The 25,395-nt window shown below is 41.3% G+C and overlaps 1 protein-coding gene across 2 annotated transcripts in view; it reads left to right on the top strand.

Annotated features, from left to right (window-relative positions):
- LOC140732175 (raftlin-like) overlaps nt 1-25,395 on the top strand; it is a 97,992-nt gene that overhangs the window by 62,747 nt on the left and 9,850 nt on the right. For both annotated transcript variants that reach the window (XM_073054420.1, XM_073054419.1), the window contains 4 exons: nt 4,171-4,744; nt 15,208-15,411; nt 15,823-15,929; nt 19,962-20,065. In XM_073054420.1, coding sequence (XP_072910521.1) covers nt 4,171-4,744; nt 15,208-15,411; nt 15,823-15,929; nt 19,962-20,065 — 989 coding nt within the window. The remainder of the gene's footprint in view (nt 1-4,170; nt 4,745-15,207; nt 15,412-15,822; nt 15,930-19,961; nt 20,066-25,395) is intronic.

Here is a 25,395-nt window from a genome sequence, read left to right as displayed (position 1 = left end):
CTTGACTAGATTTACAACAGCCTTTGTACACCATGGTTCCTGTACCCTACCATCCTTTCCCTATCTCATTGGAACATACCTATGCAGAACGCTACGTCAATATCCCCTGAACATTTGCCACATTTCTTCCATTAGTTTCCCTGAGAGCATCTGTTCCCAATTTATGCTTCCAAGTTCCTTCCTGATAGCTTCATATTTCCCCTTACTCCAATTAAGTGATTTCCTAACTTGTCTGTTCCTATCCCTCTCCGATGCTATGGTAAAGGAGACAGAATTGTGATCACTATCTCCAAAATGCTCTCCCACTGAGAGACCTGACACCTGACCAGGTTCATTTCCCAATACCAGATCAAGTACAGCCTCTCCTCTTGTAGGCTTATCTACATATTGTGTCAGGAAATCTTCCTGAACACACGTAACAAACTCCACCCCATCTGAACCTCTTGCTCTAGGGAGATGCTAATCAATATTTGGGAAATTAAAATCTCCCACCTCGACAACCCTGTTATTATTACACCTTTCCAGAATCTGTCTCCCTATCTGCTCCTCAATGTCCCTGTTACTATTGGGTGGTCTATAAAATACGCTCAGTAGAGTTATTGACCCCTTCCTGTTTCTAACTTCCACCTATAGAGACTCCATAGACTATCCCTCCATGACTTCCTCCTTTTCTGCAGCCGTGACACTATCTCTGATCAACAGTGCCATGCCCCCACCTCTGTTGCCTCCCTCCCTGTCCTTTCTGAAACATCTAAAGCCTGGCACTTGAAGTAGCCATTCCTGTCCCTGAGCCATCCAAGTCTCTGTAATGGCCACAACATCATAGTTCCAGGTACTGATCCACGCTCTAAGCTCATCCGCTTTGTTCATAATGCTCCTTGCATTAAAATAGACATACTTCAAACCATCAGTCTGAGCTCATCCCTTCTCTATTACCTGCCTATCCTCCCTCTCGCATTGTCTCCAAGATTTCTCTACTTGTGAGACAACAGCCCCTTCTTCTGTCTCTTCAGTTCGGTTCCCACCCCCCCAGCAATTCTAGTTTAAACTCTCCCCATTAGCCTTAGCAAACCTCCCTGCCAGGATATTGGTCCCCCTGGGATTCAAGTGCAACCCGTCCTTTTTGTACTGGTCACACCTGTCCCAGAAGAGGTCCCAATGGTCCAGAAATCTAATTCCCTGCCCCCTGCTCATATCCCTCAACCATGCATTTATCCTCCACCTCATTCTATTCCTATTCTCACTGTTGCATGGCACCGGCAATTATCCCGAGGTTACTATCTTTGAGGTCCTGCTTCTCAACTTTCTTCCTAACTCCCTGTAGTCTGTTTTCAGGACCTCCTCCCATTTCCTACCTTTGTTGTTGATACCAATATGTACCACAACCTCTGGCTGTTCTCCTTCCCACTTCAGGATATTGTGGATGCGATCAGAAACATCCTGGACCCTGGCTCCTGGGAAGCAAACTACCATCCGAGTTTCTTTCCTGCATCCACAGAATCACCTGTCTGACCCCCTAACTATAGAGTCCCCTATCACTGCTGCCATTGTCTTCCTTTCCCTACCCTTCTGAGCCACAGGGCCAGACTCTGTGCTAGAGGCACGGCCTCTACCGCTTCCCCCAGGTAGGCTGTCCCGCCCCCCCCCCTCCAACAGTACTCAAACAGGAGTACTTATTATTAAGGGATACAGACACAGGGGTACTCTCTAGTATCTGATTCTTGCCCTTTCATCTCCTGACTGTTACCCACTTATCTGTCTCTCGAGGCCCCGGTGTGGCTTCTTGTCTATAGTTCCTCTCTATCACCTCCTCCCTCTCCCTGACCAGACGCAGGTAATCAAACTGCATCTCCAGTTCCCTAACCCGTTCCCTAAGGAGCTGCAGCTTGACACACCTGGCGCAGATGTGGCCTTCCGGGAGGTTGGGAGTCTCCTGGACTTCCCACATCTGACACCCAGTACGGAACACTGGCCTCACAGACCTACTTCCTGTTTCTGTTCTTCACAGGTAACTTACCTCACCTCGACCCATTATTGCCGAAGCCCTGTGGAGCCAAAGCCCTCCTACTCTGTTTACCTCTAGTCCGTCGCCTGCTTGTCTGGTGCCCACTCTATAAAGCTGTCTTCTTCTTATACTCTTCCTACTGGTCTAACTCACTGACACAGTTGTTCCTCGATAATCTTTTAGAAGTATTGTCCTTTATTTTTCAAATCCAACAATCAGCAAAGACCAGAAGACCCTATGATACAGGAGCAGAATTAGGCCATTCAGCCCATCAAGTCTGGTCTGCCATTCAGTCATGGCCTTTTTTAAGCTGTTTTTTTTCCACAACCCTTAACCCCTTTACCAATCAAGAACCTATTAATCTCTTCCTTTATTTCAGAAGAGTGTTATCAGAGGAATTCTTCAGTGTTCTCTGGGGATCCAACAAGTACCCTGTTACAAGGGAGGTGTTGTCTCTCCATGTATTAGAGTGAGTGTGTTTTAATGAGTGAAAATAAACTGCAGGAGGACTGAACTCCAGTGATCTGCAGCTTGCACCTCAGTCATGACAGGAAATAGAGCTTCGACTCAGGAAGAACCTTTATTTTCATTTTTGGAAAGTGTTTCTTTTGTGAGATTGGATTGAGGGAAAATAGCTTTGATCCTTCAACCCTTCCTGCTGAGTAGGAAGTGGCAGCAGCGGGTTGGCTAATTACTTCACTTGATAATTACCATTAAAGAAATCAGGATAAGAAATAATGTAGGGTCTAAATCACTGCTGCTGTTCCATGAGCATGGGATAATTGTAAAAATGTTAATTGTTAATAATAAGTAAATAGAATTTTGCAAATAAATTTAATTGAGGTAATTTATTTAAAACATTAATATTAATTCATTAAGGGAAATCAGCAATGATCTTCACTTTCCTTTTCCATTAAGATCTGCATTCCATTGGAATGGATGTAGCAGACACTACTGAGGGCCCAGATGTGCAGTGCACCAGGGTTCTCAGTTCAGTCCATGCTGGAACCACACACAGACTCATTGCTGAACCTAATGGCAGAGAGGGAAAGTCATGTGAACCAGCATCTGATCCCTGAATGCCCCATGCTTGCAGTGTTTCAGTGTCGAAGCTAAAGATACACTGAGCAATGAGGATGAAAGGACAATGATTCTCCATGGCTGGCACTGATACCCACAATCTTCAATCTGGTTGTTTAATGTCTATGTTATCACTGATGATAACATTGACATTCCGTTACACAATCATTATACATTAAAACTATTCAGATACTCAATAAAATGTCAAATCTTTTCAATTAGAAAATAAGTCAGTACAGTTCTTGCATACTGTTTTGATTGAAAGTAATCTGTCTAATAGATGACTAAATGAACTAAAAGTTCATTATGATCTTTCGACAGGCAGATTTGATTTAAATAAGATTATTGGAAACCTGTTAATGTTACATAACATTGCATTTTATGTTTCTATATTATAACCAAGGAATCACTAATTGTTCAGTGCTTCATTGGTAAGTGGGTGACTTGATTAGACTAGAAACAAATAGACTGAAATATTCAGGTTCAACATCCAACCTGTATGGAATTAGCTGATCTCAGCTAGAGGTACTGAGATGTATAGTTGTTTTCCGCCAAGGGAAGAGAATGTCATGCAGAGTTCTTGTTCTTCTCCAATAATCCTGAACATGAGTAACTCAGGAACTCAGTTGGAAGTGGCAATGATCCATTGCAGTTGACTGGCTTGCTGACATCCACCTGATGCCTCTATATTGGAAGAAGGGTAAACCAGCTGCACCACCACTGGTTCACTGATAACTAGTCCAGCAGAAGTTACGGGCTGATTCTCAAAATAATGATGAAATCAGCTGTGCAGATATTTGTTCATCCAAGCATGGGAGCAATTTTGTGAGGTGGTCTTATAACTGTTATTGTGCTTCAAGGAGCTGCTCAGCTATGTAAGACCACTCCCCCTTTCCCATCTCTAGCACATCCAAATCAGGGCCCGGGTCTTCCCTCCCCTGATTTTCAGTTGCTGGACAATTGTTCTCAGACATAGAATGGATTAAACATAAAACACTTAGTGTCTTCAGAAGAAAATTAGAAGAAAAGGATGATTTTTTAAAAAGTTTCTAAAGTTGAGTAATTATTTTCTGATTAATAACCAGGTACAAGAAAAGTCAAAGAAAGACTCACGGTTTGTTGGACATGTGCTGTATCAAAATTCCACAGCAAATTCAATGGAAAGGTCTGAAGAAGTGTCAGCAGCTAACAGTATTTTGAATCAAAATAAAGCAGAAAAGGATGAGCAAAGTGATAATAATGGAGATAAACTTGCGTCGAGTCAGGATTCCAAAGGGCCACCTGGTGAGGGATCCCAATCTGAAGCCCAAGCTATTGAATGTCAAGAGAAAGCTGATGATCAGCCAACATTAAAAATAATGAGTCAAACATATCAAGAAGATGAAAACCAGATACAGGATAAAAGCTTAGCTGGTAGTGAGGTAGATGACATCGTTACTGATAAACAAGACGCTTCATCACCAGCAGAAGCATCAGGACTTGAAGCCGCAGATGGCCTACATACTGTGGGGACAGCTGTGGGGGAGCAGTCTCCAACAGCAACAAATGAGTTCACTGAGGGGAAGCCAATTACAGAATGTCGTGGAGCCAATGACAGAAAACAGGAGGTGCACTCAAAGCAAGGACTGGCTGAAGGGATCAGACAGAGGAATGTTGTGGGTGAGCTGTGTTTATTACATTCTGTTTCAATCCCTGCAAGATATTTATCCAAGATCATATTTTAAAACATTCTTAGTTAAACAATCTCATGTTGAAATCAGTCTGTGTGTACAGGCTTCTTTAATAACCCTCAGAACTAAATGCATATAATACAGTAAGGGCATCAGCAAATCAAACATCCTACCTCATATGCGTGATGTGCCAAATAACCATTTATTTTATTTTCTCTAAATCTGTTTTGACATTTTCCCAAGCTAAGCACTTTTTTTTTTAGTTAACAGAGCCACAAATAAGCACTTTTTTTCTGTGCCTACATTATTCTGATCACACAGTTGTTGATCGGTCTCACTCTTGACTTTCCCTTCAATTCTCCTGTGCTACTCCATCTGCAAACCCTTCCACCCAATGTCCTCTGCCCACCTCACAGCACCACTCCCCACACCGAGTCCAAACTCCAAATGTTAGAGAGAGGTGGCTTACAGAGAGGGTGACATCTATTGATCTGAGGTTTGGACTCTCTCCCTTCCTGATGCTGCCCGACCTGCTGAGTTATTCTGATTTTATTTTAGTATTCAGGTATCTGCAGTATTTTTCTTTTGGCGGGGTAAGCATCCTTGTACAATAATGGGGATCTAACTCTCAAAGGCCAGTGAAAACAGGCAGAAAGCAACTTCTGAGACACCCGTGATTCTGCAAGTGCTAGAAAACACACAGGGAATGCTGGAGGGACTCAGCAGATCAGGCAAAGTCTATGGAGAGAAATGAACAGCCAGCATTTCGGGCAGAATCCCTTCTTTAAGACTGATGAAGGATGCTGGTTCATTTTCCTCCATAGATGCTGCCTGACCTGCTGAGTTCCTCCAGCATTTTGTGTGAGAAAGCTTCTCTTATGCAGCATTAGAATCAAATCTCAGTTGATGAACCACTGTGTGATAATCACAGAAGAAGCCATTCAGGTCATCATTCCTGAGCAAGCTGTTCGAGAGAGCCACCAGTTACTGTTTTGATGTTTACTGGATCCAGTGGCAGTGTATGGATTAAATTCTGAGTGTGACCTGGATAGCATTTTTAGATTAGGAATTTTAGCCTTAATAGAGCAAAAAGAGAAGTGTTGTCAATTTGTTACCCTTCCTCTATTTAGAATTCAAACCAGATCACAGCATGTGTTCTTTGTTATATCATAACTAATTTGGCAAGGAGGTGAGAACTGGAGTGATGGGGCTGAGATGGGGTAGTTGGTATACAAGTAGGTGTGGTATGTAGTGAGTCTGTGAGGAAGGACAGGCAGACGACAGGGCAAAATTGGGATAAGTTGCAATGAAACATGGGGGCAGAATTGAAAAGGATGAAGAATGCAGGTCTGAAGGTGTTATTACTTGAATGCACACAGAATAAGGTAGATGATCTTGTTGTGCCTCTGGAGTTTGGCAGGTGTGGCATTGTGGGCATCACTGAGTCATGGCTGAAAGAAGATCATGGCTGGAAGCTTAATTTCCAAGTATACATGTTGTATCAAAAGGACAGATAGGTGGGCAGTGGGGTGGGATGGCTCTGTTGGTAAAAAATGAAATCAAATCCTTAGAAAGAGGTGACATAGGACTGGAAGATGTAGAATCTTTGTGGGTAGAGTTAAGAAACTGCAAGAGTAAGAAGACCCTGATGGGAGTTATTTAGAGGCCTCTGAACAATAGCCAGAATGTGAGACATAAATTACAAGGGGAGATAGAAAAGGTGTGTACAAAGAGCAAGTTTACAATAGTCATGGGAGATTTCAATATGCTGGTAGATTGGGTAAATCAGATTGATGCTGGATCCCATGAGAGAAAATTTGTAGAATGCCTATGAGATGGCCTTTTAGAGGTAGAGTCCACTATGGGAAAGGCAATTCTGGATTGGATGTTGTAGAATGAATCAGATTTGATTAGGGAGCTTAAGGTAAAGGAACCCTTAGGCAGAAGTGATCATAATATGATAGAATTTACTCTTAGTTAAGAGGGAGAAGAGTCAGATATACTAATATGTAGTGGGGTAAAGGGAATTACAGAAGCTTGAGAAAGTGGGGGGCCAAAGTTGATAGGAAGGTGTCACTAGCAGGGATGACAACAGAACAACAATGACTGGAGTTTCTGAGGGCAATACAGAAGGCGCAGGGTAGATGCATCCCAAATATGAAGAAACATTGTAAGTAGTCAAGTATTCTAAAAGGAGGATGAGGCAACCATGGCTGACAAGGGAAGTCAAAGGCAGCATAAAAGTAAAAGAGTGGTCATGGAATATAGCAAAAATTGGTATGCAGTTAGAGGATTGGGAAGCTTTTAAAAATCAACAGAAAGCAGCTAAGAAGCCCTAAGGAGAGAAAAGATGAAATTTGAGGGTAAACTAGCCAATAATATAAAAGAGTATGCCAAAATATTTTTCAAATCCATAAAATGTAAAGGAGAGGTGAGAACAGATATTGGACTGCTGGAAAATGATGCTGGAGAGGTAGCAATGGGGCACAAAGAAATGGCAGATGCACTTAAGTACATTTTATGTTAGTCTTCACTGTGGAGGATACCTGCAGTATGCCAGAAATTCAAGAGTGTTGGGGCAGAATTGAGTGTAGGTGTAGTTGCTTTTACTAAGGAGAAGGTGCTTGGGAAGCTGAAAGGTCTGAAGTTAGATAAGTCATCTGGACCAGATGGTGTACATCCAAGGGTTCTGAAAGAGGTGGCTGAAGGGATTGTGGAGGCATTAGTAATGATCTTTCAAGAATCACTAGATTCTGGAATTGTTCCGGAAGACTGGAAAATTGCAAATGTCACTCCACTCTTCAAGAAGGGAGGGAGACAGAAGAAAAGAAACTATAGGCCAGTCAGTCTGACCTCAGGGTTGGGAAGATGTCGGAGTGGATTGTTCAGGCTTCGAGGTCCATTGAGGCACATAATAAAATAGGCCTTAGTCAGCATGGTTTCCTTAAGGGAAAATCTTGCCTGACAAATCTGTGGGAATTCTTTGAATAGCAAGCATTAAGTTAAGTCACCTGGACCAGATAGACTACACCCCAGGGTTCTGAAAGAGGTAGCTGAAGAGGTTGTGGAGGCATGCATAATGATCATTAAAGAATCACTAGATCCTGGATTAGTTCTGGAGGACTGGACAATTGCAAATGTCACTCCACTCTTCAAGAAGGGAGGGGGTCAGAAGAAAGGAAATTTTAGGCCAGTTAGTCTGGTTGGGAAGATGTTGAAGTCCATTCTTAAGGATAATGCTCAGGGGTATTTGGAGGCACGTTATAAAGCAGGCCAACATCAGCATGGTTTCCTTAAGGGAAAATATTGTTTGACAAATGTGTTGGAATTCTTTGAGGAAACAACAGGCAGGATAGACAAAAAAGAGTCAGTGGATGTTGTTTACTTGGATTTTCAGAATGTCTTTGACAGGGTGCCACACATGAAGCTGCTTAACAAAAATAGAACCCATGGTATTACAGAAAAGATTCAAGCATGGATAGAAGACTGGCTGACTAGCAGGAGGCAAAAGAGTGAGAATGAAGGAGACATTTCTGGTTGTCTGCCTGTGACTAGTGGTGTTCCGCAGGGTTTGGTATTGGGACTGCTTCTTTACGCATTATATGTCAATGATTTTGATGATGGAATTGATGACTTTGTGCCAATGTTGGTGGACAATACAAAGATAGCTGAAAGGGCAGGTAGTATCGAGAAAGCAAAGAGTCTGCAGAAAGACTTAGATGGATTGGGAGAATGTATCTGATGGAATATAGTGTAGGGAAGTGTATGATCATGCACTTTGGTAGAAGGAACAAAGACGTAGACTATTTTCTAAGCAGGGAGAATATTCAAAAATCTGAGGTGCAAAGAGACTTGGGAGTCCTTATGCAAGATTAAATGAAGGTTAACTTATAGGTTAAGTCAGTGATGAGGAAGGCAAATGCAACATTAGCATTCATTTCGAGGGGACTAGAATGTAAGAGCAAGGATGTAATGCTGAGGGTTCACAAGGCATTGATCAGACTGCACTGAGTACTATGAGCAGTTTTGGCTGCAACTTTACGGAAACCAGAAACCAGAGGGAAAGATCCTGACAGCTTAAAATTGATACACAATTTTATTTTGAAATAGATATTTAAATAGCTTTCATTCAGCCACATATTTGTTTAGATTGGATGGTCACTCCATGATGAGGCCTAGATTAACTTTAATCTACACATCAAATTAAAGTGTTTAACAAAGTTGCATTTACACACATGCAATAGTAACAGTTTGATAATTTAATTTAATATATGTTATAATAACACACACACACACACACACACACACACACACACACACACACACACACACACACACACACACACACACACACACACACACACACACACACACACACACACACACACACACACATATATATATATTAGATTCAGTAAGCTCAATTTCTTAATACGTATTTGAATAGTGTTCTATCTAAGAAAAGATATGCTGGCATTGGAGAGGATCCAGAGGAGGTTTATGACAATTATTCTGGGAAGGAAAGGGTTATCATTTGATGGCTCTGGGCCTGTACTCACTGGAGTTTAGAAGAATGAGCGGATCTCATTGAAATTTACTGAATATTGGAAGGCCTAGATGGAGTGGATGTGGAGTGAGTCTATGACTCAGTCTCAACACAGAGGGATGTCCATTTAGAACAGAGATGAAGAAAAATTTCATTAGCCATAGAGTGGTGGAATTTGTTGCCACAGGCAGCTGTGGAGGCCAAGCCACTGGATACATTTAAGGAAAAGGTTGATAGATTCTTGATTAGCCAGGATATGAAGGGCTATGAGGAGAAGGCAGGAGAGTGGGGTTGAGAAGGATGATAAATCAGCCATGATGAATGGCAGAGCAGACACAAAGAACTAAATGGCCTAATTCTGCTCCTATGTTTTATGGTTTTATAAATTCCCAAATATCTGTGGATAATCAATATTCATTGTACCACTTCTGCCCAGGATTTCTTTTGTCAGTCAAGACTAAGATCAGAACACAAACAATCTCCCATAGAAAATATTATCTTTTACCTGTCATTTTCCTGATTTTATTCTTTCATAATTTATTTTCTTTAATGACTTGTCCTTTCTTGCTTCCTACTTCAGCGGATCTACCTTTTAAAAAAAAGTTCCAATACTCTGTTTTATGCTCAATAGTTCTGTTAACTCAACTCAATCTTGTCCTTAATTTACACTTTAAGAACGTAAATGACACTTTGACCTTCAAGTGCTTTGACAAATCATCACACCCTGAACATTATTTTTCAGGTTACGTCTGTTGAAAGTAGGAAGGAACACTATAAAATGCCCAATTAATCAAATGATCAATTGGTTCCTGAGTTGTACTTTGGAGGACCAGGTGTCAAGTTTGAAAACTTTAAATGATCCTTTTCCTTCCAGCAGCACAGCAATGTTTTTATTACAACTTTGCATTGGAACACTATTCAAATATGTATTAGGAAATTATTATAATATATAACATGTATTCAATTAACTTAAATTATCAAACAGCTGCTGTTGCATGTGTATAAATGCAATTTTGTTCATCGCTTTAATTGATGTGTAGATTAAAGTTAATCTAGGCTTCGTCATGCAGCAGCCATCCAATCTAAACAAATATGTGGTTGAATGAAAGCTATTTAAGTATCTATTTCAAAATAAAATTGTGTATAAATTTTAAGCCGTCAGGATATTTCCCTCTGGTTTCTGATTTCCGTAAAGTTGCAACCAACATTTTAGGCAGCTCTGTGTTTCATTAAACAAGTTGTTATATAGAGCTGAAGATTGTATAATTCCATTTAAAAATAAATTTATATTAAACAAACTTTGAAAATGTTAGCAAATCAGGTTATCTGCGATGAAATGCAGAGACAGGCATGAGCAATAAATGCCCAGTAAAGTCTATTTAAATCTGCATAAATGAAATGGTGCACAACAGCACCTTATTTTTAGAAAGTATGTTTCATTTTGTGAAATGTCCAAATGTTGTGAAATATTTTGGAGGATGAGGACATCAAACAAGAAGAAAAGAATGAGAGTATAAATTGTCAGGTCTAAAGTAATAACTTTTGAAGTTGTCATTTAAAGTTTAGGAAGGAAATCTGAAAGCATGAACAGAGGTGGAGATTTCCTGCTGCATTGTGTAGGGGCTGGGGAGACCACAGCTGGAATATTGGGCACTGAAACAAAAGCAGAAAATATCTGAAATACTCAGACAGCATCCATAAAGAGTGATATTTTCAGTAGATGACCCTTCACTAAAACTGGAAACAAACATGTTTTAATTTATAGACTGTGGTTGAGGGTGGAGAGAACAGAGGGCATGCCAGAGAAAAATGTTATTGTCAGGGCAACAATTACTTTAAAAATATTAAAATGGAGAACAGAAAACATGTAGAAATACAATGGAACAGAATGATTCAGCCATAACTGCTGAGAAATTCTCCTTCACTTTCTTGATATCTCTCACTTCCTTTCAGGGATAGGTTATCTACCAATATCCATTTTAAGCCCGCTGATCCCTGCAACTATTCAGACCTCCTGCCACCATGCTTCCTAAAAGGACTTCATTTCATTTTTCCAATTTCTGGGTCTCTGTTATAATTGCCTGATGAGATTTTTTTTTGGTATTAGTTTTCTTAAGAAGTCTTCCTTTTCCATATCTAAGCTTTCCCTGAACAAGGCTCTTAATGGTGTCGCCTCTATTTCTTACACTTGTGCTCCCTCTCCTCCCAGCCAGAATAAGAATAGGGTTTCCACCCCACCATTCTCCACATTCCACATATAATCTTCAATAATTTCTGCCACCATCAATATGTATCCACAGGCAGACACGTCTTCCTCTTCTCTTCACACGTTCCAGGACCATTCCATTTGTGATAGTTTGGTCCTCTCTTCAGTGCCCACCAACCACTCCCCTTCTCAAAGTGCTCTCCTATTGCACTATTCAACACTTGCCTTTTTATCTCATCCCTTTCCAGCATCCATGGTGTAACAGGCAGTCAGGTACATTGAAGCATTTTGCATTTGTTATTGAATTTAATGTTTGCTTGCTCTGCACCAGCACGGTCTTATATGTCTGTTTCAATTTATTTATTTTTGTTCCTTTTTCCAACTGCTGCTTTTTGAAGCAGTTGTTTCCCTGACAACATTGATCTTCACACTATCAGTGACATTTTCTCTGTCTGTCCATCTTCCCCCTCTCTTAAATACACCTGTTTTCCCAATTTTCCATTCAGATGAATTGTCCACCCAAAATGTCTACCCTGTTTCCCTTCCCACTGATGCTGTTTGAGCTGCTAAATGTTTCTTGTAACTGTATCTGCCTGCACCAGCTCCTCTATCAGCTTGTTCCAGATACTTTTAGTTTGGATTTCTAAAGGTGCAGCAGGATGTTGGTCAACTGAGAAGTTGGGCAGAATGGGGGCAGATGAAATTTAATTTAGACATGAGAGGAGTGGTAATTTGTGAAGCCAGTTCTATTAGGACATAGGGAGTAATTAGTAGGGACCTTAGGTGTGTTCATGTACAAAGAGATTTTGGGCTGCAAAGTCCACAGCTCCGTGAAAATGACCACACTGGTTGATGAGGTAGAGAAAAGGGCATGTGGTATTCTTTCCTTCATAGGCTTAGACATTGAGTAAAGGAGTTGGGAAGTCATGTTGCAGTTGTACAAGTAATTTGTCAAAATGCATTTGAAGTTTGTTTACAAATCTACGATCAGCAGAGAGAATGCAGAAGAGTTCACCAGGATGTTGCTTGGAATAGAGGGCTCTTAATGTAAGGAGAGATTGGGTAGGTTAGGTTTATTGTCATTGGCCTATAGGAGAAATGACTTTATAGATTTATCAAATTATGAGGGGCATAGATAAGGCAGATAGTCTGCTTCCCAGGGTGAGGTGCAGGCAGATACAGTTACAACATTTAAAAATGGGTAATTGGATAGGAAAGTTGGAGAAGAATGCAGGTTTAATGCAGGCTAGCGGGATTGGTTTAATATCACCATTATATCTTGTGAAATTTGTTAACTTTGCGGCAGCAGTACAATGCAATACATGATAAATATAGCAAAAATAAGTAAATCAATTACAGTAAGTATTTATATAATAGTTATGCTAAAAAGAGTGCAATATCAGAAATAATAAAAGTGAGATAGTGTTCATGGGTTCAATGTCTATTTAGGAATTGGATGGGAGAGGGGAAGAAACTGTTCTTTAATCACTGAGTGTGTAACGTCAGGCTTCTGTACCTCCTACCTGATGGTAAGAGTGAGAAGAGAGTATGTCCTGAGTGATATGAGTCCTGAATGATGGACAACATTTTCTGAGGTACCGCTCCTTGAAGATGTCTTGGATACTATGCAATAGCATCCCCGCATACTGGACAGTGAGTCAGCCTGTCAGAATGCTCTCCATGGAACATCTGTATAAGTTTTTGAGTGTTTCAGGAGACAATATTAATCTCTTTTGACTCCTAATGAAATATAGCTGCTGTCCTGCCTTCTTTATAGCTCCATAAATATGTTGGGATCAGGTTAGATCCTCAGAGATCTTGACACCCAGAAACTTGAAATTTCTCACTTTCTCCACTTCTGATCCCTCTATGAGGATTGGTTTGTGTTCCCTCATCTTACCCTTCCAGAAGTCCACAATCAGCTCTTTGGTCTTACTGACGTTGAGTGCAAGGTTGTTGTTGTAACACCGCTCAACTAGCTGGTATATCTCGCTCTTGTATGCCCTCTTGTCTCCATCCGAGATTCTACCAACAATGGTTGTATCAGCAACAAATTTATAGATGGTATTTGAGCTATACCTAGCCACACAGTCATGGGTATACAGAGAGTAGAGCAGTGGGCTAAGCACACACCCCTGAGGTGTGCCAGTGTTGATCATCAGCGAGGAGGAGATTCGAAAGTCGAGGATCCAATTGCAGAGGAAAGTACAGAGGCTCAGGTTATGTTGCTTACGATCAGGACTGTGGGAATGATGGGGTTAAATAAACAGTACCCTGACATAGGGGTTATTGTCCAGGTGATCTAAGGCCACGTAAAGAGCCATTGAGATTACGTCTGCCATAGACCTATTGTGGCAATAGCCAAATTGCAGTGTGTCTAGGTCCATGTTGAATCAGGAATTGATTCTAGCCTTGAACAAACTCTTAAAGCATTTCATTACTGTAGATGAGCTACTGGATGATTGTGATTAAAGCAGCTCACACTGCTTTTCTTGGGCACTGGTATAATTGTTGCCCTTTTAAAGCAGGTAGGAACTTCTGACTGTGGCAATGAATGGTTGAAAATGTCCTTGAATACTCCTGCCAGTTGGCTGTCACAAGTTTTCAGAGCCTTACCAGGTACTTCACCGGGCCTGGTGCCTTGTGAGGGTTCACCCTCCTGAAAAACAGCCTGACATTGGCCTCTGAGACAGTAATCACAGGGTCACCGGGTGGAGCAGGGATCTTCACAGCTGTAGTTTTATTCTCCCTTTCAAAGCGAGCATAGAAGACATTGAGCTCGCCTGGTAGTGAAGCATCGCTGTCATTCATGCTGTTGGGTTTCGCTTTGTAGATTAATGTAGATAGGCATCACATTTGGTGTGGATGAGATGAGTCAAAAGGGCCCACTTCTGAGTTCTGTGATGTTTAAAATCTATAGATTTTTGTATATTAATCAAGTGATAAGGGACTAATGTGGAAAAATGGTAAGAATTAAAAATCAACTCTGATCGTACTGACTCCATGACTATGAATGGTGAAGCAGGTGTGAGGGGCTGATTGGCCCATTGCTTTTTTTTCCTTTAATGTTCTTATGTGACTGATGAATAAATACTGCAAATGTAGACTATTTTAAAAGTATGTATGTTAATATGTATATGTAATATCATGTGATCTAACTGGCTAATTGCATTAATGTCTGATATAGCAGCTTGAATGCATTGGAATGTAAGAAGCTTCAGAGAGCAGTGAGCTTTGACCAATTCATCACTGGCTCATGCCTCCCCATCACTGGTAGTATTTATAGATGGTGTTGCCTCAATAATGCAAATTCTATCGTCCAAGATCCCCACCATCTGGGCCATCATTGGGCAGGAAGTTCCACACCATCAGATTCAAGAACAGCTACTTCCCTTCAGCCATTTCTCTTTTGAATCAACCAAAAAAACCCTAATCACTACAGTTTAGTGACTACTTTGACCACATTATATTAAAATGGGCTAGTTTATTTTTGTTATGATTGTGTTTTCTTGTAAAATGTGTGCATAATGACTGATTCATTTATGGTTTTTCCTATAAATGCTGTTTATATGATGTGATGTGTTTGTGATGCTGCTGCATGCTTCCCATTTCACTTGTGCAAATAACAGTAACTCAACTCTTACTCTGACTTTAATAGTAAATTTATATAACTAAGAGTTTACTTATTGCTTCTTTCTAGAAAATGAGATATTTCTCCTTTTCAATAAACAACAAGTAAGCCAGAACTCTCGCAAGTATTACACAGCCACAATTCCGCTGAAGGTCAGTAAAAAGGGAGAGGATATCAACAGTTTAGAAGCAGACTGGCTAGAGCACATGACAGAACACTTCACGAAGGGAGCCTTGTTAGTGGATGCTTTGATTTGTCTGGGAACAGTGACAGGTATGGAAACCAAACCTTGCCATTTGATTAGCTTAATGGATTCAGTGGTTCACGAGGCTGTTTCAGTGTTGTATTTCGCTATGACATTATGATGCCAATGACTGGTTCTAGATTAAAATACTAAATAACATTCATAGCCCAAACTGTTGTGGGCGATGGTGTAAAAGCCATCAGGGTGGCCCAGAGGCAGAGAAAGTTGGCTGCACATGACAGGAAGGTTGTAGAAGTAAGGCTTTGTGCTGAGCCATGGCAGCAAAAGGCTGGAGCAGCTGGGAGGGTTGTGCGTGTGCCAAATGTGAGCCAAGGAACATGCTAAGCACGAATTGGTGCATCAGCAATTTGTGCAACTCTTTTTTATTAGTTTTGCACAGGTAAACTGACTGACCAGATGTGTGTTTCCTGTTTGGGCAGATTCAATACCAAAATCAGTGGATGGGCTTTTTATCTTTGAAGGAGGTTCAGATGAAAAGTATGAACCCTACGATGCCATAGTTGTGGAACAGTGGACGGTGATTAACGTAAGTATCAGTGTGGAAGCTGCAGTACAACGTGTGAGACATGGGCATACTTCCAGCAGCTGGGGTGGGAATTCTTTCCGTTCCCACCCTGAAGATTATACCTGTTAGCAGTTTGCTGAATATTCTGGTGTTTCAAAACATGACGACTCTAAAATTTCTATTCTTTAAAATTCCAAATCAAATTTGCATTTACTGTAAAATATTAAAATTAATGTTTTGTGGTCATCTGTATGTTTGTCACGTGTGTAATGAAATTTCAGGGTTAAATTACTAAATTTCAAACTAGATTACAGAGAAATCCTGAGCAAATTTCATTCTGTCTGATTTGGGTTGCAAACACTTACCTCGAAATAAGACATGTCACTTAGCTTCAACTTGAACTTGGGTTCAATTCCATCAAGGCTGAAGTGGTATAGCAACACCAACGTGATAATATTTGCCTGCACGACTGTGTGATGAAAACTGAGGATTTACACTGTGAATGGAAAGTCTATGATTCTTGTTCTGATTTTCAAATTGGGTCATCTGATGCGCTGAGGAATGGAGGACGCTGGATATGAGGTGGCATCCATTTATCTCCAAGAAAGAACACCACTCCAGATCTCTCATAGGCACACCATGCCATGCCACCAGTAAGTCCTCACAGGAGAACAGACTTGCACAGGGCCTGCTTCTGTGACTATGACTTTAAGGGGGCCCCTTCAGGCTGATCTCAGCCTGGCACTGCAAGCTCAGTTCAGGGACATTCTCCACTGGGCTCCCCCAGCGTAACTATAGTAATGTCCTTCCGATTCCCCCTCCCACAAGCTCATGATCCTTGCCCACCACCTCCACACTGATCTGCCACGTAATCCTAACACTACCCCAGCCACTGATCCCCTAATAGTAATTGTAATAGTAATCCACCCCGCAATGATGGATAAGGTGGTCATGGAAACCCAATTAAGGTTATGTAATTGGGGTTTTATTACAATATAATGTTTATTTCAAGGACAAACTATAATGTAGTTCATGGGAAAGTTGTGTTGAAGGATAAGCTTTTCATGTAGGGTTCAGACTGACCTTGTACCTGTTGCATGCAAAGTTTTAAATTCCCAACCACGGGCATTTCTAACGTAGATTACCTAAAATTTCAAAGCTGCATGCTTTTAGGTATGGTGAATGCAAGACTCAGAAAGTGTTAGAGGAAGCTTCCGAAGGGTAACACGGCTGTTTGCAAAACTGTTTGCAGACTTCCTGCTTTGATTTTAATGTGAAGCACATGAAAATGCAATAAATTCTCTGAAACCGGGGTAATATGATTTGGCGGTCATGTTGTTCCTACTAGAACTGAGCTCAGCATGAAAAAGATGTGCTAAAAATTGGCGGCACAACATTTTTAAGTGGTTAGCAAACCAAATATTCACACACCCTCATTAAATAGGGTCAGCTTGTGATGGAGAGATCAGAGATCATCAGTGATATTCTGTCCATAGTTACTTCTCTCTGAATTATGCAACAACTAGCTGTTTTCTTTTCCCCTCCTATCACTGTCCACTAAACTGCCAGATTATAGCTGAAAGTAAGACTGAATAAAGTATTCTCACAGAGACATTAAAAATATGTCATGCTTGCACTGACATCTTGTGGCTTCTATACACAGTCAGCTACTCATCTTTAACTATCTCATCAAACATAATAAATGATACTTTGGATTCCATAACCCTGCTCGTTCCTGTAGGAACACACAGTCATAAGAGCAGGGCGTGGGTACCTGATTTGGGTTATCCACAACCAGCAGAGAGGAACATTGGTGCTCACCATGACTGAAAGGCTTATTGATGCCACACTGCCAGATCTAATTAGGCTTCACACATCCTATTTCCCCCTAACCATCCCATTAAAGTGTAGGCTTGCATCTCCTTCATTCCCTCACACCGCCCATCCCACAAACATTTACATCTCCTCCATTTGCTGCCTCCCCTCAGCACAACTGCCCTTCCCAGGCAGTGAGCAGTGTAACCTGCTAGAGTACGGAGTATCAACAAGAGATGGTAATGACTAACTTGTGCCATTACTCAATTTTATATTCTCAACCAAAATCTTAGCTAACAAAATTGAGAGGGTGCTCATGGCCAGAATCAATATCTAAGCAAGGACCTGGACCCACTGTAATTTACCTAACGCCACAGCAGGTCTACAGCAGATGCAGTCTCACTGGCTCTTCACTCAGCCTTGGATCACCTGGATAATAGTAGTACCCACATCAGGCTGCTGTTTATTGATTACAGCTCAGCGTTCAGTATAATCATACTGTCATCTGTAATCAATAAGCTCCAAAGCTTGGGCCTGTGCAACTAGATCCTTGACTTTCTCACCGGGAGACCACAGTAAGTGCAGCTTGGAGATAACATTTTCTCCTTGTTGACAGTCAACACTGGTGTACCTGAAGGATGCATGCTTAGCCCACTGCTCTACTCTTTCTACACCCACGATTAAATAAAAGCAGAGATGACTGTTTTTCTCCTTATGAAACCTAAATCGCCCTAGCTTCATACCTTAAAAGGAGTTTTAATTTGAGGAAACATTACCATTTTGATCAAACAATGCATGCATGCTCATTCACAGCCTTAGCCATGTCCAAGGAAACAAATAACCTTTGCCATGGGAGGGGAGGAATTGTCCACAACTGAGGAATCTGGGCTTATTTGTGACCTCCTAGTCAGCTGAAGAACAGAGCTGACAGTAGTGAGGAGGAATTTCTTCAGCAAGGGGGAAGTGAATCTGTGGAATTCATTGCCACAGGGGGCTGTGGAAGCCAAGATACTGGGTTTATTTAAGGCAGAGAATAGCTAATTCTGCTCCTATATCTTATAGTCTTATGGGCTAATCTACAAAAAGCACATAAAAATCTTTTAGATATGGACAAAAATATGAATGGTCTATTATTCCTAGGTAATATAATGGAAAGCAAAGAAAATTTATACAATCTGATCATTCCAGGCAGAAGATGTAATTCTTTCAACACTTTGCATGGACTTTGTTGCCATGACAGTTACATAAATTTTATTTATTAGCTAGCACTATATAATTTAGAGAAATATAAAGATTTGTACAGAAAAAAGCATGAAGGGATTTAAAAAAACAAATAATATCATGCGAGATGAAAAACTTCAAAATCGACATCTCAAACACATTTATTTCTGTATCTTCTTTAAAACATCATTAAGAGCGTTGCAATTTTATTATTAGTTAAAAATACTCTTGTCAGGAAAAATAATCTTTTTTTGAAAATGGTGTGCAGTCCACCAGTTGCAAGTGATTACATTTTTATACTAGGGAACAGAACTAAACAGAAACAACATTGCAGCACTAAGCACTGGAATAATTTATGGATGTTTAAAATATCATCCTTATTCCTAACAAGGAGAATTTTTGAAAGCTCACTCACATTTTTATCCATATTCAAAATGTTATGTAATGCTTCTATTATTCATGAAAGATTAGTTAAGTAAAATGTATACTTTTAGTATGAAGCATTTAAAAGAGCAAAGTATTTTTAAAAAAGATTTGAAAATAATGAGAAAAAGTTAATAGCCCAAGTAAAATTCTGTAAAACCACAAGCCATGAAAATCTTGGTTCCCAAGGAGGCACTTCACTGAATTTTTACATCAGATACATTTTCTGAACTGGGTTGCCTTCAGCACAATTATTTTCAGCTAAAAGTAACAGAAAGCCCTCTGCTTCTGCCAGTGTCAATTTAAGCAGATCCTATGACGATTCACAGTCCAAACTTTTCTTGGTAAGATACCTTTGCTCCACCTTGATGCTCCTTATAACAACTAACTCAGAATGCCAACTCAGCCGAGTGTGCTCTTGAATTTACAACCTAACACTTTCAAAGACTGTAACCCTCAATTTATCAAAGAAATTGACAGTAGCAGTTAGTGTTAAAATTAATGAAACTGACAAATTAAAATCAGTATCATGATATGGAACAAACAAAAATAATATGGCAACCATTAACAGCTTGCTTTTCTTTGTTTCTTTAGGGAAATGAGGTGAAAACTGATTACGTTCCCTTGCTGAATTCTCTGGCTGCATATGGCTGGCAGTTAACCTGTGTGCTGCCTACTCCTATAGTGAGGAGGGACAGGTAGGCAATGTTGCTCAAACACCACAGTGCTGTTAGAGTATTCTGTTTGATCATTATCAGATGCCAATGAGACCACGAGTAATTCCCATTTAGACAACAACATTCATCTATGGCCCTGGAAGTAATTCCTTCAATGAAATTGATTATTTGTTGCATCACTAGAAGCAGCTGGAAATAATCCTTGATAAAGTGCCATCAAACTTTGACATAAACTATCTTCCTCTCTCCGCAGATGCTGCTTGATCTGCTGCTCATTTTCAAATTTGCCCCATCTACAGTATTTTGTTCTTGGAGATATATATATATAATGATCACTGAGTTTCCATGTGAATGCTTTGGAAGTGAAAAGGGGCTAGTGTTGCAATTCCATTTACTGTTAACTGCCTTTGCTATATGGTACTTAAACAACTTGTGTTTGCAGGCCAATCGCAGCTACTGTCTGACAAATAGTATCTTAGCAGGCTAATGTTTGCGAACTATAGTGATTATCACTGTGAACTCTTGCAGCAAACTCCACTGTGGGAGTGCCATACAGTGAACTAAAACCTTCACATCCTGAACCTGTGCAAATATCCCTTTATTAATCACTGAAGTGGACATGTGCAATATCAAATATTCGGGAGTGCACAGCTCTGTTGATCAAGCTAGTTGCTTCACCAGTGCAAGAACCTTTACTGCTTTCATACGAGTGAAATCTAAAAGTATTGTAACTTGTAGTTCATTAGGATTTCCCCAAAATCTAAGAATTATCCCCGACTTTATTTCCAGGGAGTACAACTACAGTGATGGCTCTGTAAGACCTTTCACTATAAAACCATAAGACATTGGAGCAGAATTAGGCCAATCAGCCCATCGAGTTTTCTCTGCTATTCCATCATGACTGATCTTGGATCCTGCTCAACCTCATACACCTACCTTCTTACCATATCCTGTGATGTCCTGACCAATCAGGAAGCTATCCACTTCCGCTTTAAATATACCCATGGACTTGACCTCCACCATAGTCTGTGGCAGAATATTCCACAGATTCACCACTCTCTGGCTTAAAACATTTCTCCTTACCTCTACTCTAAAAGGTCACCCGTCAATTTTGAGGCTGTGCCCTCTAGTTCTGGACACACCCTCCACAGGAAACATCCTCTCTACATCCACCTTATCCAGTCCTTTCAACATTCAGTAGGTTTCAATAAGATCCCCCTACCCTCTACCGGCATTCTTCTAAATTCAAATGAGTATAGGCCTAAGGCTGTCAAATGTTCCTCATATGTTAATTCCTTCATTTCCAGAATCATCCTCATGAACCTCCCCGGACTCTCTCCAATGACAACGCGTCCTTTCTGAGATATGGGGCCCAAAATTGTTGACAATACTCCAAGTGTGGCCTGACTAGTGTTTTATAAAACCTCAGCATTATCTCCTTGTTTTTATATTCTATTCCCCTTGAAATAAAATGCTAACATTGCATTTGCCTTCTCTACTACAGACTCAACCTGTAAATTAACCTTCGGGGAGTCTTGCACAAGGACTCCTAAGTCCCTTTGCACTTCTGATGTCTGAGCCTTCTCCCCATTAAGATAATAATCTGCACTATTGTTCCTTTTACCAAACTGCGTTATCATACATTTCCCAACACTGTATTCCATCTGCCATCTTTTTGCTACAGTTGTATTGCTTTCTCAGTATTTCCACCTATCTTTGTATCATCTTCAAACTTTGCTACAAGGCCATAATTCCATTATCCAAGCCATTGACAAACTATGTGAAAAGTAACAGTCCCAATACTAACCCCGAAGAACACCACTAGACACTGGCAGCCAACCAGAAAACGCCCCCTTTATTCACACTTGCTGTCTCCTGCCAGTCAGCCATTCTTATATCCATGCCAATATCTTTCTTGTAACACCATAGGATTTTATTTTGTTAGGCAGCCTCATGTGGCACCTGTTACGAAATCCCATAACTGGATCACTTACCAGAAAAGATAGAGAGGTCCGTTGAAGTCTGATGGTACTATTTTTTAAAAGTATTTATTGATAAAGGGCACAAAAATAAGATTAATGCAAACATACAGATGATATACGTCGTCAATACTAAATCTAAAGTGCGGGTATAATAATAACCAATAAGAAATAGCTCTATCGTTGTCTGGGGGATAATGTATTGTCCGATGGAAAGATAACAGTCACTATCAGTTCGTTCAAGCTGCAGCGTTGTTGGGTTTAAGAGCGATGCAGTTTAAACTTGCCCAGGTCTTTTATGATGCCAATCCATTGAGTCAGGGGAGCGGATTCCCCCGTTGTTAGCTAAAAGCTGTTTTCCGTGGTTCCAGCCACCAATTCCAGCCACGGAATTGAACGCACGTGGCCTCCTTCAGATGACTTCCTGCTGTTACGTGGTCGCTTAACGTTTCTTCTGGTGCGTCTGAGGGGCTGTTCCTACAGACCCTCTTTTATCCTGACTCGCAGGGTTGTAGATGTCAATCAGGTTGGGGTGATGCAATCTCTTTCTCACCCAGCCCACTTTGCCTGAGGGCGTTCACGTAGCATAGCATCTCAATCCACAAATGTGTCTCCAAGAGACAATGGCCATGTCCCGTAGCTTTACATCGCCGGGGAACGAGGCATTCTGCACGTCTCTCTGTCATTTCCTGGGTCCCCTGACCCAACCCAATAGTGATCTTGCGATTCTCACAAAGGAGGGGGCTGCAGGCATAACACCCCCTTTCTTCAATGCGTTTTTACCAGCGTTTAAAATGAAGTAGTACAGAGTCTTACAGGATTGTGGAAGCTAACACAATACAAAAGCTTTTCTTTTCACTACAGAGTAATACAGTTATACAGTCAATTCAGCATCTAAACAGTTAATGATTACAGTGTCACTTCCTTTAATATCTTAACGTCTTGTACCCTACTAAAGTCTTGTAGCATCAGACTTCAATTTAATAACCACCTATTTTTATTTCCTCCCCTCAGCAACAAAACTAAGGAGTGGTGATCTTAGCTTACGTGCGTCTACAAAAGTTTATGTAAATAATAATCTTTCGGTCGTTTTCAAACTTAACAGGCAGGCTTTCAGGGGGTTGTCTTTATTATTCACATGCTTTGTCGAAATCCCGTACAACTGGCTTTGCTATTTAAAAATGGCGTCCCCATTAACCGTCGCCTCTTTTCCGGTTAGTTCCCACGTGGGGAGCCTGGGTACTTTGGCGCAATAAACTCTCACCCGCTTTTTCCATAGGAATTATTTTATCAACACCGTGTCCCAAACTTAGACCATCTTCTGAATTTCCACCCAATTCTTTAATTTTACACAGGAGGCTAGCCCTCTCATCAGGACCCTTCAGGCTATGTGTTTCCAGTTCGAACTCTTTGTTCAAGCAGCATTTCAAATTCTGCCTTTTCACACCACACTCTGAAATAACAATAGCACTGGGGGCCCCGTCATCTCCGGGCTTAATCTGTAAGCGATCTGCAGGGTTTAAAATTTCTTCATTCGATTTGGGAACTACAGATTTCCTGTTTCCTTCAATAATAATATTTATCTCCCCATTTTTGAGCTCCGCATTAACTTTTAACACACCTTCGAGCACAAACGCCTGGAAACTCTCACTTCCCACTGTTACCAAGGTTAACCTTTTCTTCACTGAACCAAGTCTATCTGACCCACAAGGACGGCCGTCTCGTTCAACTGAATCAAATACCTCAGACTTGTTCTGAGCACCGTTACTAGGTTCAGTACCACGTGCATCCCCATCTTGGACACACTCAAACGGGACATTGGCCTCTTCCAGGCTTTCAATACCCGTACCCTTTTCAAATTCTAAATTCCCCTGATCCTCCCAGTTACTCTCTGGGCAACTCCCTTCTGGAGTAAACTCAACCCCGCGGGCTGAAACAACCTCATCTGCCAACCCAGCAGACTTCTTCAAGGCAAGGGCACCCTTTTCATCTAGGACTGCCCTCATTTCATTATCGGGAACACCTTTAGAATTTTCAACTTCTTCAAACAGTTCTGCCAAACCAGACAGATCATCCCTGTCCAACTCTGGACCGCTTAACCGCTCTATCGGTTACTCATCTTTATTTTCTGCCTCTAGAACCTTTCTCCTCGCTAAGGGTAGATCTACCTCCTCTCCCTTACCCTCTTTCACTTTACTACTCTTCGTTTTACCACCCTCTAAACCCTCGTGGTACAGGGACAGTAAAAACATCTCGGCCAAATCGAAACTGGCCAGATTTAAACCGCTCTTGCTCTCAGCTGCCTTTCTCGACATGCTGCGAGTGACCGCGCATGCGGGATAGATCTTGGAATCTAGGGGCAGAGCCTCAACACTCACAGGCTGTTTTGGCAGTGTCATGGCTGCCCAAACCTTACCACCTGCTAAATTGTTACCAAGAAGGATGTCCGCGTCAGTTCTCGGGAATTCTGATGGCACCCCTATTTCAACTGGTCCAGACACCAGCTCACAATCCATAATGACCTTATGTAAGGGCACCATTTCTGTCCCTTTACTTATTCCCTTCACAGCTACCATTCTCGTCTTGTGACCAAACTCTAGTACCTTACTGCTGATCAACGACAGCTCAGCCCCCGTGTCTCTCCAGATCCGTACGGGAACTGGTGTGTCTCCCTCCCTCACAGACACGGTTCTGTGTGACAGACAAGTCTCAGACCCTTCTCGTACTCTGTCTACCCGGGGCTCTCTTGTCAATTTACTGATCACCACGGCACATCTGATAGGGACTGCTGCTTTCCCTTTTCCTGTCTCTTTCCTCGGAGCAAAGCACCGAGACGCAACATGCCCGCTCTTTTCACAATTAAAACAGGTCAAGCCCGGAAATCTCTGGCCGTCTGGCCGTTCCCCCTCAACCTTACCACTAGCTCCTGGCGGGGCCTCTGCCTCAACCGGCGGACTTTCTCGATTGTTCCCATGGTCTCTCAGGGAACTTTTATTCGAGGAAAACTTTGTCTTGTGGGTTAGGGCATATTCATCTACGAAACTAGCAAATTCTGAGATGGACTTATTCGGCTTCTCATTCAAATACATCCGGATATCCTCCGAAACACAACCTTTAAATTCCTCAATCAGAATTAACTCCCTGAGACGCCAATAATCCTCGTCCACTATTTCTGCGGTGCACCAACGGTCCAAGAGCACACCCTTCTCATAGGCAAACTCGGTATACGTCTGATTCCACCCTTTCTTTAAATTTCTGAACTTTTGTCTATACGCTTCAGGTACTAGCTCATAACTCCAGAGAATGGCCGCCTTTACTTTGTCATAACTCTCCTCCTCTTCCTCCTCCATGGACAACACCGTATATGCCCGC

This window comes from Hemitrygon akajei, chromosome 8 (genome assembly GCF_048418815.1).
Source record: "Hemitrygon akajei chromosome 8, sHemAka1.3, whole genome shotgun sequence".
In the NCBI taxonomy this organism is placed as follows: Eukaryota; Metazoa; Chordata; class Chondrichthyes; order Myliobatiformes; family Dasyatidae; genus Hemitrygon; species Hemitrygon akajei.
This window is presented reverse-complemented; position numbering and strand designations above follow the sequence as displayed.